At 45.0% G+C, this 19,711-nt stretch overlaps 1 protein-coding gene across 2 annotated transcripts in view; it reads right to left on the reverse strand.

Annotated features, from left to right (window-relative positions):
• LOC121577896 (homeodomain-interacting protein kinase 1-like) overlaps positions 1–17,542 on the reverse strand; it is a 59,580-nt gene extending 42,038 nt beyond the window's left edge. For both annotated transcript variants that reach the window (XM_041891875.2, XM_041891874.2), the window contains exons 1-2: positions 17,226–17,542; positions 8,139–8,890 (exon numbers count right to left, since the gene is read on the reverse strand). In XM_041891875.2, coding sequence (XP_041747809.1) covers positions 8,139–8,888 — 750 coding nt within the window. In that variant the 5' untranslated portion in view covers positions 8,889–8,890; positions 17,226–17,542. The remainder of the gene's footprint in view (positions 1–8,138; positions 8,891–17,225) is intronic.
• Positions 17,543–19,711: the final 2,169 nt, after the last annotated feature.

Below are 19,711 nucleotides of genomic sequence, written 5' to 3' on the forward strand. Positions count from 1 at the left end.
GGAATGGTAAGTAACTATGCTCTGTGCTGCACTTAACAATGCTCTGAATTCTATTTTCCACAGGGTAAAAGCAGCTTTGCCTGAACCAAAAGGGAGGACAGCTCCACAACTTGCAGCCAGGCAATTCAGTGGCCATGGGAGGACCAGGACCGGGCCTCTACGCATCATGTTGCGGCTCCTGTCTCTGGCTGCTTGGAGAGTAATCCACGTAGACTCTGCGCCACAAAATTAGTGACAGAACGTTACAAAACCTTGTCAGATCATTTCAAAAATCAGTCTCAAGTCGAGTCCCGAGTCTTGAGGCTCCAAGTCAAGTCATTTTATTTTCTATGAAGGCGAGTATCAAGTCATCAAATTTGTGACTCAAGTCCACACACCTGCAGCGAGGGCATGTCGGCATGATGCTGGTCTTCTCCATGTGGCATGTTAAGCTGCAAACTGGACCACTCTCGAACAACTGCAGCAGGCAATCCTCATAAACCAATGTACTTCCTCATCTTATGAGGTGGTGTTGACTGGGAGGGACTGTGACAGGGTGATGCAATAGACAGCCAAGTGGTAAATTGCATTTTGTTAGAAAGGACAACGCTTTTTGGTAATGCACTTCACAATCAAAATGACTCTCCTGCTTGTATCTGCTGGGCTGGGGAATTAACCTACTAGTTTATCATGCTGGGTATTTTTGAATACTTTTCACATACATTACCATTGTTGATGAAGCAGTCTGTCATCAGGGCAGTAACCTGGGTCATGCTAATTCTAGGTTGTCAATAGTTACCACAGCCACAAACCCCAACCATTTCTAAACATCCTTAAAATGTGATTTTAAACCTAACCACTGTCATGACTGTCCTGTGTGAGGATCCAATGGCTCAGATCAGCTTGGCAATGGTTGACAATAACCAGACCCTCTCTCATCCACAGAAGAGGGGAGGAGGGCACTGGGTTTTGACACCTCACACCCGGTCGTAAATTTAAGCAGGAGAGGACTCTCTCTGTACCCTCTAGTATTGGCTAGAGGAATGTCTTTTGTCTCCAGAGACTTTCTCCCACCCAAAACTCTAATGTTCAAATTATGAATACTGGAACAATATTTATAACATAAGAACGTGGGGAATGGTCAGTGGGGATCTAAAGAATAATCATGTCATATTGTTGATGATTTTGTGAAATTGGTATCAAGAAAATACTGTAACTTGAAAAGTATTCACACTATATATATATATGTCAAGTTCACCCTTTACGTTGTATATTTGAAAAATGATGAAAGTATCTTTGTTAAGATAGGAATGGGATTTTAGTTTTCTAATGATAATTGTTTTTCATACAAGCCGTGCACAGGAAGTAGCCACGCCCCGAGGAAGCTCAGAGAGCGTGTCAGCATGACAGAACACCCCTTTTACCCAGAGTGCTTAAAAAGCCTCGGTAACTAAATTAACATTAGACCAGAAAGAAGTGAGGTGGTCGCTACACGTCTGAAAATGGTTGCAACGTTTAACCTCAACGCGAGGTGAAGAAGATCACCTCCCAGACCAGACCCGAACATTGTCAGGCTGCAGCTGTGCGTGTAAAGTGGTTCAAACTCTAACCACGGGGTGGAGAGGAGAAGAAAGCTCCCCTCTCAGACAATTACTGGTACAGCTAAGTAGCTGTTCTAAAGAAACACCCACTACAAACCAAGACAACTAAGAAGAAGGACATTGTGACCTCTGGTGGACAATCAGAGCCTTACACCGCACCGGACCACCAGTCAAACCCTTTTCAAGAAGGCTTGGTCCGACAGAGATAAAAAGGCGAACTAAGGCAATGATTTCTTACTGCAAATGGGCGGTGGTTTGTGTGCAAAGTATAATGATTACTTTGAGGGAAGTTTCCAAATGTATCAACGATAAGGGTCTCTTTCTCTTGGTCTCTCTACCCCTCCCTCTTTTGGTAACCAAGCAGTCATGTTGTTGTTAGTCCGCTAGGGACTTTTTCTCGTGTATTAAGGGTGTATGTTATTCTGTGTTATTATTTACTTAGCTAATAAATAAATGATTCAACCAATTTGTGTAGTGCTGAATCATAAGTAAGGCTGGGATTCTTGTAGATCCAAGAAGGTTGCGACCGTTCAGAATGACGATATGATAAGAGGTAATGATTAATACGTTGACTGTTATATACATATTGATAGGTAAAGACCTTTAGAGTTTAATTCGGGAGATGGTCACTCTTTAAACAACTTCTTCCGTGGTGCCCCAAATCCTAATGAGTTAACTGTTACATGATTAATTTAGTCGAGTAACAATTAAAACATAGTAAGTTGATTGGAAAAGTAACAGTATCAGATTAAATGAAAGTCATGTCACGACACCACAATGCTAACCTTATGCCTAACCTTAAATCAAAACCGAAAAAGCTAATTTTAGTTTTCATGAATTGTTACAACATAGCCAACTTTGACTTTGTGGCTGTGGTAACCCTAATTATATGCTTTACAGATGTAGACTGACTGTAGCTCCAGGTTGAATTAGATTCAGGTCGGTGACGCCGTTACGGTTTGATGCTCCAAGTTCACTGTATTAGTCAGAGATGAGTAAGCTACCACCCTAGCTGCATCCATTATTTAGTTTTGCCTTAGACAATACACTTCTATGAGCTACGAACAAACTTGCAAATCTGACTTGTAGGCTAACGTTAGCTAGCTAGCTAGCTAGCTAACCTGTAACTAGCATCGCTAGCATTATCAAATGACAACGTTACATAACCAGCAGTATCTAGACAATATACGAACTTGTATGAGCACGACCTAACTAAAGTTGTAATGAGGTAGCTAGCTAGCTAGTTAGGCTTACGTTAGCTAAAATGTCAGCTAGCCTGCCCCGTTTTATCAAAAAGATAGTTAACATTATTGCTGGTTATGTAGGAAGCTAAGTCATACCAGAGAGGCCAGTATTATTATATGTTAGTAGTATTATCTGGTCATACTCACCACCACCGGACGTTGCACACCAAGCTAGTGTTACTGGTGCAGACTTTGGGATGGACGAACTCAAACCACCTATTCAGCATACTAGGGTCCTTCGACAGCGCATGCAAACCATATAACTTTGCCCTGTGGAGGCATGGTCAATCCGTACAGGGCTTTTTCGGTCTGCCTTCCGTTGAACGTGTTGGGGCGATGAAACATTGGAGCCCCATTCAATTAAAGAACGTTAAGTGGGCAGAGGGCAATTTGCACGTGGAGCTTGGCAAAATGGGGTATGATTTGTTGACAATTTTAATCCAAACCGAACCTTCATTTGGCCCATAATTTCACCTACACAACAACATAGGCCTACGAATATACACAGAGTATACAAAACATTAGGAACACTTTTCCATGACAGACTGACCAGGTGAAAGCTAGGATCCCGTATTGATATCACTTGTTAAATTCACTTCAAAATCAATGTAGATGACGGGGAGGAGACAGGTTAAAGAAGGATTTTTAAGTCTTGAGACAATTGAGACATGGATTGTGTATGTGTGCCATTCAGGGGGTGAATGGGCAAGACAAAATATTTCAGTGCCTTTGAACGGGGTATGGTAGTAGATGCCAGGTGCACCGGTTTTGAGCAAGAACTGTCAAGAACTGCAACGCTGCTGAGTTTTTCACGCTCAACAGTCTCCCGTGTGTATCAAGAATGGTCCACCACCCAAAGGACATCCAGACAACTGTGGGAAGTATTGGAGTCAACATGGGCCAGCATCCCTGTGGAAAGCTTGACACCTTGTAGAGTCCATGCCCCGACGGATTGAGGCTGTTCTGAGGGCAAAACGGGGTGCAACTCAATATTAGTAAGGTTTTCCTAATGTTTTGTACACTCCATGTACATCCTTTAAGCAGGGTTCATACAGACATTAGCAGATCCAATTCAAGGACTTCAGGGACTTTTTCAAGCACTTAAAGTAAATTGTTAAGTACCTCAATGTTACACAATTATATATTTGTACATATAGGACCTAATATAGAATAACTAATTGTTTAGGCCTAGCCAATGCATTGATATTCAAATTGTTATTACATTCTAAAAATAACAGAATAATGGGACTTGCCTGACTAAATAGATCGGATGCATGCATGGCCATTTTTCTGTAGCCTATGGGGACGACACAGGCACACATAATAAATCCATGAATAGCGGTAGCATTAATCTCACCCAAAAAAAATAAACTGGTACCTTTTGTAATAGAAGGATTTGTACGGCAAGCCAAGTTGAAGACAGCATCAGATGTTGTCGTCCTCATAATAACATGGTTTTACCGCAACAGAGTAGTGAAACACCCTTTACATTTTTTGTCATTTAGCAGATGCTCTTATCCAGAGTGACTTACAGTTAAGTGCATTCATCTTAAGATAGCTGGGTGGGACAACCACATAATCAGTCAGTCAGTCATAGTAAGTACACTTTCCCTCAATAAAAGTCAGAGCTTGTAAAGGGGAAAAAGCTTGGAGCTGCCCTCCATTAGGGGTGGGAGGGCCAAGAGACCAGAGGTGGCAGAACGGAGGGCTCGGGTTGGGGTGTAGGGTTTGAGCATAGCCTGAAGGTAAGGAGGGCCAGTTCCTCTTGCTGTGGTGGCTATTCAGCAGCCTGAAGATCGGAGGGTAGAAACTATTGGCCAGTCTTTCAGTTTTTGCCACGATGCTCCTCTACTGCCCACGTCTGAGTGATTGAAGCAGGGAGAACAGGCCATGGCTCGGGTAGCTGGGGTCCCTGATGATCTTCTTGGCCTTCCTGCGACACCTGGTGTTGTAGGTGTCCTGTAGGGCAGGCAGTGTGCACCCAATGGTGCGTTCGGCTGAGCTTACCACCCTCTGTAGTGCCTTGCGGTCCGCGGCGGTGGAGTTGCCGTACCAGGCTGTGATGCAGCCCGACAGTATGCTCTCTATGGACAGTGGAGTTGCCGTACCAGGCGGTGATGCAGCCCGACAGTATGCTCTCTATGGACAGTGGAGTTGCCGTACCAGGCGGTGATGCAGCCCGACAGTAGGCTCTCTATGGACAGTGGAGTTGCCGTACCAGGCGGTGATGCAGCCCGACAGTATGCTCTCGACGGTGCTCCTGTAGGACACTGAGGGCCCTCGGGGACAGGCCACATTAGTTCAGTATCCTGAGGTTGAAGAGTCGCTGTCGTGCCTTCTTCACCACGGTGGTGTCCGTGTGGTTTGACCATTTCAAACCATCAGAGATGTGTACGCAGAGGAAACTTAAATATTTTGTCCGTCTCCACGGCAGCCCGGTTGATGAGAATGGGGGCGTGCCCAGCCTGGTTCCTCCTGAAGTTGTTTACCTGGCACCACGCCGTCACAGTGCCTACCTCCTCCCTGTAGGCCGTCTCGTCGTTGTTGGTAATCAGGCCTACTACTGTCGTGTCGTCAGCGAACTTGGAGTTGGAACTGTGTGAGGCCACGCAGTCATGGGTATACAGGGAGTACAGGAGGGGACTGAGGACGCACCCTGGTGGGGCCCCGTGTTGAGGATCAGTGTGGAGGAGGTAAATGTTGCCTACCTTCACCACCTGGGGGCGGCCCGTCAGGAAGTCCAGGATCCAGTTGCATAGGGAAGAGTTCACTCCCAGGGCCGTGAGTTTTGTGGTGAGCTTAGAGGGCACTATTGTATTGAAGGCCGAGCTGCAGTCGATGAATAGCATCCTCACATATGCATTCCTTTTGTCCAGGTGGGTGAAGGCAGTATGCAGTGCAATGGCGATTGCGTCGTCCGTGGATCTGTCAGCGCGCCAGGCAAATTGGAGAGGGTCGAGTGTGTCCGGAAGGGAGGTGGTGATGTGGTCTTTGAAGCACTTCATGATGACGGAAGTGAGTGCTACAGGTCGGTAGTCATTCAGTTCAGTTACTTTCCCTTTCTTGGGCATTGTGCTCGAAAAAATATGTTCAGCTCGTCCGGTAGGGCGGCGTTGGTGTCCGCGACGTGGCTGGCTTTCTTTTTGTAATCCGTGATCGTTAGGAGCCCCTGCTCTGGGAGAACTTGGGAAAGTTGAACACCAGGCGGGCTGCAGCAGTCTGGATAAGTTGTAGGGATTTGACAACATATGATCAACATCAATTCGTTAGTGATATCAGATTCAATGTGGATCCAGGCACAACTGTTCTCACCGGCGTAACAAATGAAACACCAAAATGTTTGGGACATTCCTCGCGAACACCTTTTTTCACTTGACTGTCATTCAGAACATTCCTTCCAGGATCAGATGATGATGTGTGAAAATATCATGGCGTAATTAAACAGCTCGACACCAAATGGGCATCCAACAAGTATAATGCATAATTAGAACCACTTTAATGACAGTATCGATTTAGGTTTTAAGGTTAGGTGAGTCGGTTAGAAGCATTCGTTTTGGAATCGCATACATTTTGGGGGATTTGTGTGCCCATGAAAACTGTTTTCACACCGTAACAAAATGTTACGTAGTTACAGTGCCTTGCAAAAGTATTCACCCCCCTTGGCATTTTTCCTATTTTGTTGGCTTACAACCTGGAATTAAAAATGTATTTTTTGGGGGTTTTTATCATTTGATTTACAACACATACCTACCACTTTGAAGATGGCAAAAAAATTAATTGTGAAACAAACAAGAAATAAGACAAAAAAAACAGAAAACTTGAGCGTGCATAACTATTCACCCCCCCCTCCCCCCCTTTTATAACCCAACCCTGATCTGTACTTCTCCACAACTTTGTCCCTGACCTGTTTGGAGAGCTCCTTGGTCTTCATGGTGCCGCTTGCTTGGTGGTGGCCCTTGCTTTGCAGACTCTGGGGCCTTTCAGAACAGGTGTATATATACTGAGATCATGTGACAGATCTTGTGACACTTAGATTGCACACAGGTGGACTTTATTTAACTAATTATGTGACTTCTGAAGGTAATTGGTTGCACCAGATCTTATTTAGCTCAATTGGTAGAGCATGGCGCTTGTAACGCCAGGGTAGTGGGTTCGATCCCCGGGACCACCCATACGTAAAAATGTATGCACACATGACTGTAAGTCGCTTTGGATAAAAGCGTCTGCTAAATGGCATATTATTATTATTATTATTATTATTAAGGGGCTTCATAGCAAAGGGGGTGAATACATATGCACGCACCACTTTCCCGTTATTAATTTTTTAGAATTTTTTGAAACAAGTTATTTTTTTCATTTCACTTCACCAATTTGGACTGTTTTGTGTATGTCCATTACATGAAATAGAAATAAAAATCAATTTCAAATTACAGGTTGTAATGCAACAAAATAGGAAAAACGCCAAGGGGGATGAATACTTTTGCAAGGCACTGTACACTACATTTCTGAAATCTCTATACAAAAAACTGTCCGACAGCTAGATCCAGGATTCTTACAGGGTTCCATTCCAATGTCTAATTTAACTGACTAATGCTTAATACATGATATAATGACAACTTACACTGCCAGAAATGCAAGGCCAGAAAAGTGATGTTTTATGTCGCACAAATTTGGACAAATCCGTCAAGACACCAACCATGAGAAAGGCTTAAACAGGTTTTAAATCAACTGGTGAATTTGATTGACTATAGCTATGATCCCCCCCTTATATCTTCATGTAATGACATGAAAGAAATTGCCAGATTATTATCAATGACTTGTCAACAGATGTAACAAGTTATCCAGCGTAGAAAATCCTCACTGGTATCTAGTTTATAGAAATAACAATTTACTCGTTGTGACGCACTGAGGTTCCAAACTCTGTTTTAGACGAGACTGACTTTAAGACCAAAATTATCCTATTTACTCTTTGTGGTCAGTTTTGACACTAGAATAAATTATTCTGATTCATATCGATGCCACACAGGCTGTTTTCAAGGGGATTGGTTGCTTTTTAGGGGCAGCTGCTCTGGAACATTTCCTCTTTAAAGGCAATAGACGTCTAGCCTGGTGTCCAAGCTGATATGCTTCGTTGATCTCACGTCACAAAACCATGAAGGTGAAACGGATCACATCAGTTTGGATTCCAGGTTAATAAACATCACCAATTAAATCAACCAATCAATCAACCCTAACAAAAGTAGTGACACCTCTTGAAGGGCGATAAACATGAATGAATGAATGAATCAATCCATATCAAAATAAAATGACTCACCTCGATCTGGCCCTGTCGTGCGTATGAGGGGTGGTTCTTGAGGATCTTGATGGCCACGATCTCATTGGTTCCCCTCTTCCAGCACTTGGCCACCTGACCGAAGGTCCCCCTCCCAAGGAACTCCAGCACCTCATAACTACAGGAGACTGAACACAGGATCTCGTGCTGAACCAGCTGGTAGTCCCCGTCTCCGTTGGAGCTGGAGCTCTTGGTGTTGGGGGCCGAGTGGGGGATGGACTGGCCCGTACCCCCTCCCCCACCCCCTGTACGCGTGGAGAAGACGGGACGAGGGGCAGAGAGCTCCTCCAGGATCTGCACACTCCCGCAGCCACTCCCGCTCACCTCGACGTCTTCGTTCTTCCTCTTCTGGCCCCGTCGTCGTGTCCCGTTCCCCACGCTGGCAGTCTCAGAGTTTGCGTGCGAGGAGCGTGTGTGCGCGTACTGGTCGTTGAGGCGGCGACTGGAGCCCTGGGGGAGGCTGCCCGTGCTGTCCGCTGCCCTGACCACCACCTGGCCACGGGAGCCTGGGGCGGGAGGGAACACTAACGCAGAGGGGGCGAAGGGGGGCACCGCCATGCCTAGTGCAGGGGTGAAGGAGTAACCCCCTACCCCCTGCTGGCCCCCAACGGAACCGTACGGGCAGTCGGAGGACACGTCCCAAACACAGTTCTCCACCTTCATCTTCTTGGCGCGGCAGAATGTGCCGGAGGAGGAGGAGGGAGGAGAGAACACCTGGAGCTGAGACGACATACCTAAGAAGAAGGTATGGAGGAGAGAGGGAAAATAAAAATATATTATCTTGTAAAGATTTGACCATGTCATGCCTTGATGGAAGGTCTTAGCAAAACATTGCATGTTACAGAATGGTCATTTGGCAAGAAATATATATATATATACTGTGACTATGTGATGTGTCCATTCCATCTGTCTGCTAAATTCTTCTCCTGTCAGCAAAGACTGACTCCTGAGCCTGTGTTCATGAAGCATCTCAGAACAGGATTGCTGATCTAGGACGCGTTTTATCTTTTAGATAAAGATTCCAAAAAATGGTACAGGCGAGATCTGGGCCCGTATCCACAAAACATCTCAGAGTAGGAGTGCTGATCTGGGATCTGTCATGACGAGATCTGGGCCCGTATCCACAAAACATCTCAGAGTAGGAGTGCTGATCTGGGATCTGTCAGGCGAGATCTGGGCCCGTATCCACAAAACATCTCAGAGTAGGAGTGCTGATCTGGGATCTGTCAGGCGAGATCTGGGCCCGTATCCACAAAACATTTCAGAGTAGGAGTGCTGATCTGGGATCTGTCAGGCGAGATCTGGGCCCGTATCCACAAAACATTTCAGAGTAGGAGTGCTGATCTGGGATCTGTCAGGCGAGATCTGGGCCCGTATCCACAAAACATTTCAGAGTAGGAGTGCTGATCTGGGATCTGTCAGGCGAGATCTGGGCCCGTATCCACAAAACATCTCAGAGTAGGAGTGCTGATCTGGGATCTGTCAGGCGAGATCTGGGCCCGTATCCACAAAACATTTCAGAGTAGGAGTGCTGATCTGGGATCTGTCAGGCGAGATCTGGGCCCGTATCCACAAAACATTTCAGAGTAGGAGTGCTGATCTGGGATCTGTCAGGCGAGATCTGGGCCCGTATCCACAAAACATTTCAGAGTAGGAGTGCTGATCTGGGATCTGTCAGGCGAGATCTGGGCCCGTATCCACAAAACATTTCAGAGTAGGAGTGCTGATCTGGGATCTGTCAGGCGAGATCTGGGCCCGTATCCACAAAACATCTCAGAGTAGGAGTGCTGATCTGGGATCTGTCAGGCGAGATCTGGGCCCGTATCCACAAAACATTTCAGAGTAGAGTGCTGATCTGGGATCTGTCAGGCGAGATCTGGGCCCGTATCCACAAAACATTTCAGAGTAGGAGTGCTGATCTGGGATCTGTCAGGCGAGATCTGGGCCCGTATCCACAAAACATTTCAGAGTAGGAGTGCTGATCTGGGATCTGTCAGGCGAGATCTGGGCCCGTATCCACAAAACATTTCAGAGTAGGAGTGCTGATCTGGGATCTGTCAGAAGCGAGATCTGGGCCCGTATCCACAAAACATCTCAGAGTAGGAGTGCTGATCTGGGATCTGTCAGGCGAGATCTGGGCCCGTATCCACAAAACATCTCAGAGTAGGAGTGCTGATCTGGGATCTGTCAGGCGAGATCTGGGCCCGTATCCACAAAACATCTCAGAGTAGGGAGTGCTGATCTGGGATCTGTCAGGCGAGATCTGGGCCCGTATCCACAAAACATCTCAGAGTAGGAGTGCTGATCTGGGATCTGTCAGGCGAGATCTGGGCCCGTATCCACAAAACATCTCAGAGTAGGAGTGCTGATCTGGGATCTGTCATGACGAGATCTGGGCCCGTATCCACAAAACATCTCAGAGTAGGAGTGCTGATCTGGGATCTGTCAGGCGAGATCTGGGCCCGTATCCACAAAACATCTCAGAGTAGGAGTGCTGATCTGGGATCTGTCAGGCGAGATCTGGGCCCGTATCCACAAAACATTTCAGAGTAGGAGTGCTGATCTGGGATCTGTCATTACGATATAAAAGGCTAAACTGATCCTAGATCAGCACTCGTAGTCTCTGAGACGCCGCAGGCACAGAAGGTGATAAAAGGCCAAGGTGTTTATCCTGGCCTAATTCTTACAGGGTGTAGTCATGATGCCCTCTTCTTCTGTCAACTAGGATGCATCTCTTCTTCTGTCAACTAGGATGCTAGCATGCATCTCTTCTTCTGTCAACTAGGATGCTAGCATGCATCTCTTCTTCTGTCAACTAGGATGCTAGCATGCATCTCTTCTTCTGTCAACTAGGATGCTAGCATGCATCTCTTCTTCTGTCAACTAGGATGCTAGCATGCATCTCTTCTTCTGTCAACTAGGATGCTAGCATGCATCTCTCTTCTTCTGTCAACTAGGATGCTAGCATGCATCTCTTCTTCTGTCAACTAGGATGCTAGCATGCATCTCTTCTTCTGTCAACTAGGATGCTAGCATGCATCTCTTCTTCTGTCAACTAGGATGCTAGCATGCATCTCTTCTTCTGTCAACTAGGATGCTAGCATGCATCTCTTCTTCTGTCAACTAGGATGCTAGCATGCATCTCTTCTTCTGTCAACTAGGATGCTAGCATGCATCTCTTCTTCTGTCAACTAGGATGCTAGCATGCATCTCTTCTTCTGTCAACTAGGATGCTAGCATGCATCTCTTCTTCTGTCAACTAGGATGCTAGCATGCATCTCTTCTTCTGTCAACTAGGATGCTAGCATGCATCTCTTCTTCTGTCAACTAGGATGCTAGCATGCATCTCTTCTTCTGTCAACTAGGATGCTAGCATGCATTTCTTCTTCTGTCAACTAGGATGCTAGCATGCATCTCTTCTTCCATTGTCTGGCTGCACTACAGATGTATTTGGAAACCGCGTCCCAAATGGCCCTGGTCGAAAGTAGTGCACTAAAATGGTCTAAGGTAGTTAGCTAGCTCTCCTGGAGTACAGACCACAGCCCTGATCTACAGTGTCTGACTGTCTAGTTGTTGACAACAGCAATATTGCTAGTGTCCTCAAGTCAACTGCACTTCTCAACATTGTACATATAAAGTAAGGCTAGCCATTTATGATACAACAAAACAGAAGTAACTTCTCCATCGAAACTGTTTTCCATCTAGGTTGACCATTGCATTGTTTAGGCCAAGACAGTGTACTCTCCTGATACAAAGGCCTAGCTATCAAAATGTGGTGACACTCGTTGGTGAACATCAACATTTCACCTCCAGGCGTAATCTATTGCAGTGATTACCAAACTGTGGGTCACGGCAGGGGTCCAGGTGGGTTGAAGGATGACATTGACAAAAAAATAAAAATACACATACAGTGGGGGAAAAAAGTATTTAGTCAGCCACCAATTGTGCAAGTTCTCCCACTTAAAAAGATGAGAGAGGCCTGTAATTTTCATCATAGGTACACGTCAACTATGACAGACAAATTGAGAAGAAAAAAAATCCAGAAAATCACATTGTAGGATTTTTAATGAATTTATTTGCAAATTATGGTGGAAAATAAGTATTTGGTCACCTACAAACAAGCAAGATTTCTGGCTCTCACAGACCTGTAACTTCTTCTTTAAGAGGCTCCTCTGCCCTCCACTCGTTACCTGTATGAACGGCACCTGTTTGAACTTGTTATCAGTATAAAAGACACCTGTCCACAACCTCAAACAGTCACACTCCAAACTCCACTATGGCCAAGACCAAAGAGCTGTCAAAGGACACCAGAAACAAAATTGTAGACCTGCACCAGGCTGGGAAGACTGAATCTGCAATAGGTAAGCAGCTTGGTTTGAAGAAATCAAAGGAAAGAATGAATGGGGCCATGTATCGTAGAGATTTTGAGTGAAAACCTCCTTCCATCAGCAAGGGCATTGAAGATGAAACGTGGCTGGGTCTTTCAGCATGACAATGATCCCAAATACACCGCCTGGGCAACGAAGGAGTGGCTTCGTAAAAGCATTTCAGGTCCTGGAGTGGCCTAGCCAGTCTCCAGATCTCAACCCCATAGAAAATCTTTGGAGGGAGTTGAAAGTCTGTGTTGCCCAGCTACAGCCCCAAAACATCACTGCTCTAGAGGAGATCTGCATGGAGGAATGGGCCAAAATACCAGCAACAGCGTGTGAAAACCTTGTGAAGACTTACAGAAAACATTTGACCTGTGTCATTGCCAACAAAGGGTATATAACAAAGTATTGAGAAACTTTTGTTATTGACCAAATACTTATTTTCCACCATAATTTGCAAATAAATTCATAAAAAATCCTACAATGTGATTTTCTGGATTTTTTTCCCTCATTTTGTCTGTCATAGTTGACGTGTACCTATGATGAAAATTACAGGCCTCTCTCATCTTTTTAAGTGGGAGAACTTGCACAATTGGTGGCTGACTAAATACTTTTTTCCCCACTGCATATATACACTGCTCAAAAAAATAAAGGGAACACTTAAACAACACAATGTAACTCCAAGTCAATCACACTTCTGTGAAATCAAACTGTCCACTTAGGAAGCAACACTGATTGACAATAAATTTCACATGCTGTTGTGCAAATGGAATAGACAACAGGTGGAAATTATAGGCAATTAGCAAGACACCCCCAATAAAGGACTGGTTTTGCAGGTGGTGACCACAGACCACTTCTCAGTTCCTATGCTTCCTGGCTGATGTTTTGGTCACTTTTGAATGCTGGCGGTGCTTTCACTCTAGTGATAGCATGAGACTGAGTCTACAACCCACACAAGTGGCTCAGGTAGTGCAGCTCATCCAGGATGGCACATCAATGCGAGTTGTGGCAAGAAGGTTTGCTGTGTCTGTCAGCGTAGTGTCCAGAGCATGGAGGCACTACCAGGAGACAGGCCAGTACATCAGGAGACGTGGAGGAGGCCGTAGGAGGGCAACAACCCAGCAGCAGGACTGCTACCTCCGCCTTTGTGCAAGAAGGAGCACTGCCAGAGCCCTGCAAAATGACCTCCAGCAGGCCACAAATGTGCATGTGTCTGCTCAAACGGTCAGAAACAGACTCCATGAGGGTGGTATGAGGGCCCGACTTCCACAGGTGGGGGTTGTGCTTACAGCCCAACACCGTACAGGACGTTTGGCATTTGCCAGAGAACACCAAGATTGGCAAATTCGCCACTGGCGCCCTGTGCTCTTCACAGATGAAAGCAGGTTCACACTGAGCACGTGACAGATGTGACAGAGTCTGGAGACGCCGTGGAGAACGTTCTGCTGCCTGCAACATCCTCCAGCATGACCGGTTTGGCGGTGTGTCAGTCATGGTGTGGGGTGGCATTTCTTTGGGGGGCCGCACAGCCCTCCATGTGCTCGCCAGAGGTAGCCTGACTGCCATTAGGTACCGAGATGAGATCCTCAGACCCCTTGTGAGACCATATGCTGGTGCGGTTGGCCCTGGGTTCCTCCTAATGCAAGACAATGCTAGACCTCATGTGGCTGGAGTGTGTCAGCAGTTCCTGCAAGAGGAAGGCATTGATGCTATGGACTGGCCCGCCCGTTCCCCAGACCTGAATCCAATTGAGCACATCTGGGACATCATGTCTCGCTCCATCCACCAACGGCACGTTGCACCACAGACTGTCCATTAGTTGGCAGATGCTTTAGTCCAGGTCTGGGAGGAGATCCCTCAGGAGACCATCCGCCACCTCATCAGGAGCATGCCCAGGCGTTGTAGGGAGGTCATACAGGCACGTGGAGGCCACACACACTACTGAGCCTCATTTTGACTTGTTTTAAGGACATTACATCAAAGTTGGATCAGCCTGTAGTGTGGTTTTCCACTTTAATTTTGAGGGTGACTCCAAATCCAGACCATGGGTTGATGATTTCCATTGATAATTTTTGTGTGATTTTGTTGTCAGCACATTCAACGATGTAAATAAAAAAGTATTTAATAAGATTATTTCATTCATTCAGATCTAGGATGTGTTATTTTAGTGTTCCCTTTATTTTTTTGAGCAGTGTGTATATATATATACATACACACACACACACATACACACACACACATATATATATTTATATATATATATACACAGTTGAAGTCGCAAGTTTATATACATTTAGGTTAGTCTCATTAAAACTCGTTTTTCAACTCCACAAATTTCTTGTTAACAAACTATCGTTTTGGCAAGTCGCTTAGGACATCTACTTTGTGCATGACACAAGTAATTGTTCCAACAATTGTTTACAGACAGATTATTTCACTTATAATTCACTGTATCACAATTCCAGTGGGTCAGAAGTTTACATACACTAAATTGACTGTGCCTTTTAAACTGCTTGGAAAATTCCAGAAAAAGATGTCATGCCTTTAGAAGCTTCTGATAGGCTAATTGACATCATTTGAGTCAATTGGAGGTGTACCTGTGGATGTATTTCAAGGCCTACCTTCAAACTCAGTGCCTCTTTGCTTGACATCATGGGAAAATGAAAAGAAATCAGGCAAGACCTCAGAAAAAGAATTGCAGACCTCCACAAGTCTGGTTCATCCTTGGGAGCAATTTCCAAACGCCTGAAGGTACCACGTTCATCTGTACAAACAATAGTGCGCAAGTATAAACACCATGGGACCATGCAGCCATCATACTGCTCAGGAAGGAGACGCGTTCTGTCTCCTAGAGATGAACGTACTTTGGTGCGAAAAGTGCAAATAAATCCCAGAACAACAGCAAAGGACCATGTGAAGAAGCTGGAGGAAACAGGTACAAAAGTATATATATCCACAGTAAAATGAGTCCTATATTGACATAACCTGAAAGGCCACTCAGAAAGGAAGAAGCCACTACTCCAAAACCGCCATAAAAAAGCCAGACTACGGTTTACAACTGCACATTGGAACTAAGATCACACTTTTTGGAGAAATGTCCTCTGGTCTGATGAATCAAAAATAGAACTGTTTGGCCATAATGACCATCGTTATGTTTGGAGGAAAAAGTCGGACGCTTTCAAGCCGAAGAACACCATCCCAACCGTGAAGCACGGGGGTGGCAGCATCATGCTGTGGAGGTGCATTGCTGCAGGAGGGACTGGTGCACTTCACAAAATAGATGGCATCATGAGGAAGGAAAATTATGTGGATATATTGAAGCAACATCAAGACATCAGTCAGGAAGTTAAAGCTTGGTTGCAAATGGGTCTTCCAAAAGGACAATGACCCCAAACATACTTCCAAAGTTATGGCAAAATGGCTTAAGGACAACAAAGTCAAGGTATTGGAGTGGCCATCACAAGCCCTGACCTCAATCCTATAGAAATATGTGGGCAGAACTGAAAAAGCATGTGCGAGCAAGGAGGCCTACAAACCTGACTCAGTTACACCAGCTCTGTCAGGAGGAATGGGCCAAAATTCACCCAACTTCTTGTGGGAAGCTTGTGGAAGGCTACCCGAAACGTTTGACCCAAGTTAAACAATTTAAAGGCAATGCTACCAAATACCAATTGAGCGAATGTAAACTTCTGACCCAATGTGATGAAAGAAATAAAAGCTGAAATAAATCATTCTCTCTACTATTATTCTGACATTTCACATTCTTAAAATAAAGTAGTGATCCTAACTGACCTAAGACAGGGAATTTTTACTAGGATTAAATGTCAGGAATTGGGAAAAACTGATGTTAAATGTATTTGGCTAAGGTGTATGTAAACGTACGACTTCAACTGTAAATACAAATAATGTGACACATTAAGCTAAATATTCAAATAAGGCTTTACACCCTTATAACTCAAAGGAAGTTAACTGGAAGAGAAATGTACTCCGCTGCAGTTGATTGGAAATTCCTACAACACACACCTGTCGACTCACTAAATGCCACTTAAAATGTTGACTGTCATTTCAAAGACAGCATTACTTTCTTTACCTCTCACTGGCAACGGTTTCCCTTTAACACACGCACCACACACACACAGACAACAATAACCGCCAAACGTATTCTCTAAAATGTCAGGGTACATTTATTTGCGTTAACTATGAAAACATACAATTTCACACAAGATAATTAAGCATGGAATTTAGGTGTGAATCTCAAACGAACTATCATTAAAGGGCCAGAACAAGACACAGAGAGCTTGGCCAAGTCTTCTGCTATTATCTGAAAGTGTTTTTTTTTGTTTCAATGTATTTGGCTAAAGTGTATGTAAACTTCTGACTCCAACTTTTGACTGGTAGCATACATACATATAATATTTTTGGGAAATACAATTGGTGGTGACGAAGCAAAACAGTTTGAGAACCTCTGATCTATTGAATAGGGTGTTTTATTGTATTCGTTACCCTTTTCTCAAACAATATAATCGATCAAATGAAGAAGAGTAAAACTGAGATGGTCATTATTGAAGACATAGACAGCTACAATAGCTAGCTGGCTAACTTTAGCTACTTATCCCATTGCTAGTTAGAAACGTCAAAATCCCACTCGGATGTAACCCTACCGAAAACATCGTGTTTGAGACATAAACCATCTACATACCTGATTTGATTTCACAGTGTAATGTCGATTATCAGTAGTCATCAATTGAAATCCAACACAGCCTAGCAGATTATCTGATTTAGCTAGCTATTTTGCCGATTAGCTAACGCTAGGCCTTCATTTAATAGTTTTCCAACGACAGAAGTAGATAAGCAGGCACACACAACTCGCGAGGGGTTTCGGTCGGAAACAGTCGACTCGGTTGTAATAAATTGAAATAAAAAGTAGTTACATAATAAAACGTATTTCTGTAAATTAAAAACACTTCGTTTAAAAGCTAAAAACCCGATCATAAGACCCCCTAGCAGCAGACCGCTGTGAAGCAGGCAAGAATAACTAAGTACTTCCGGGTCATGGATTTCTTTTTCTTTAAGATTGGGGGGGGGGGGGCCGAAATCATATACAATATACAAAATATCTATCAAATAACCATCCCACTCCTTCAGTCACAGTTCAAATCACATCTGCAGGCTCAGGTGCCTGTGAGGACAGAGCATTCAGACAGGATTCCTTGTAGCCTCTGCTGTAAAATCCCTGAATCCCAAAAAACGCTCAGCACCCCTCACAATGATGCCTATTTTCTCAGATTTCCTCTCTGTTTGCGCTGTGCAGTTGATAACCAATGCATTAAAAGCTACAAAGTCCACCTTCTTAACATGCAACATGTCAGGATCCCTCTGTCGACGAGGAATATTATCTGGTGTCTCTCCTCCTACTACCATTATTTCTTAAACTTCAACCCTTTTCTTCCACTCTTCTCACCAGCACTGAAGGAGTCATGCTGGACAGCGCTTATTCTCCTCCACTCTAACACTTCAGAAATTCAGGTTCACCACCACAACTGCAGCATTTAGGCTCAGCTGGTATACGATTCCCCTCCCGTCTACATACAAATGACCAAATAATTAGCATGTATCATGGGTTTGGGCATGAAGGCTCTCACAGGGTGTCTCATAAAACCCAAATACATGTGAAAAGGGAGAGACTTCATTATTTTATTTTTTTACGATGTAGAATGGATATAGTGGGCTTCCTCATTCCATCCACCATGCGGGTCAGCATCAACCACCAGATCAAATTCTTCACATACGTATGTGGACACCTCCTTGTTGAACGTCTCATTCCAAAATCATAGGCATTAATATGGAGTTGGTCCCTCCTTTGGCGCTATAACAGCCTCCACTCTTCGTGGGAAGGCTTTCCACTAGATGTTGGAACATTGCTGCGGGGGACTTGCTTCCATTCAGCCACAAGAGCATTAGTGAGGTTGGGCACTGATGTTGGGCGATTAGGCCTGGCTCGCAGTCGGCGTTCCAATTCATCGCAAAGGTGTTCGATGGGGTTGAGGTCAGTGCTCTGTGCAGGCCAACCAAGTTCTTCCACACCGATCTCAATAAACCATTTCTGTACGGACCTCTCTTTGTGCACAGGGGCATTGTCATGCTGAAACAGGAAAGGACCTTCCCCAAACTGTTGCCACAAAGTTGAAAGCACAGAATCGTCTAGAATGTAATTGTATGCTGTAGGTTTAGATTTCCCTTCACTGGAACTAAGGGGCCCGAACCATGAAAAACAGCCCCAGACCATTATTCCTCCTCCACCAAACTTTACAGTTGGCACTATGCATTTGGGCAGGTAGCGTTCTCCTGGCTTCCGCCAAACCCAGATTAGTCCGTCGGACTGCCAGATGGTGAAGCGTGATTCATCACTCCAGAGAATGCGTTTCCGTTGCTCCAGAGTCCAATGGCGGCGAGCTTTACACCACTCCAGCCGACGCTTGGCATTGCGCACAGTGATCTTAGGCTTGTGTGCGGCTGCTCAGCCATGGAAACCCATTTTATTAAGCTCCCGGCGAACAGTTTGTGTGCTGACGTTGCTTCCAGAGGCAGGTTGGAACTCGGTAGTGAGTGTTGCAACTGAGGACAGACGATTTTTACGTGCTACGCGCTTCAGCACTCGGCGATCCCGTTCTGTGAGCTTGTGTGGCCTACCACTTAGCGGCTGAGCCGTTGTTGCTCCTAGATGTTTCCACTTCACAATAACAGCACTTACAGTTGACCTGGGCAGCACTAGCAGGGCAGAAATTTGACGCACTGACTTGTTGGAAAGGTGGCATCCTATTGACGGTGCCACGTTGAAAGTCACTGTGCTCTTCAGTACGAGCCATTCTACTGCCAGTGTTTGTCTATGGAGATTGCATGGCTGTGTGCTTGATTTTATACACCTGTCAGCAATGGTGTGGCTGAAATGGACGAATCCACTCATTTGAAGGGCTGTCCACTTAAGTGTATATCCTTAGCTTTTACTTCTAGTGCCACCCCAGAGATAACACCCTTGATAGGCCCCCTGCTTCGAAGATCCACACACAACATATTCCAATCACCACCCCAGAGATAACACCCTTGATAGGCCCCCTGCTTCGAAGATCCACACACAACATATTCCAATCGCCACCCCAGAGATAACACCCTTGATAGGCCCCCTGC

This window comes from Coregonus clupeaformis, chromosome 12 (genome assembly GCF_020615455.1).
Source record: "Coregonus clupeaformis isolate EN_2021a chromosome 12, ASM2061545v1, whole genome shotgun sequence".
Classification (NCBI taxonomy): Eukaryota; Metazoa; Chordata; class Actinopteri; order Salmoniformes; family Salmonidae; genus Coregonus; species Coregonus clupeaformis.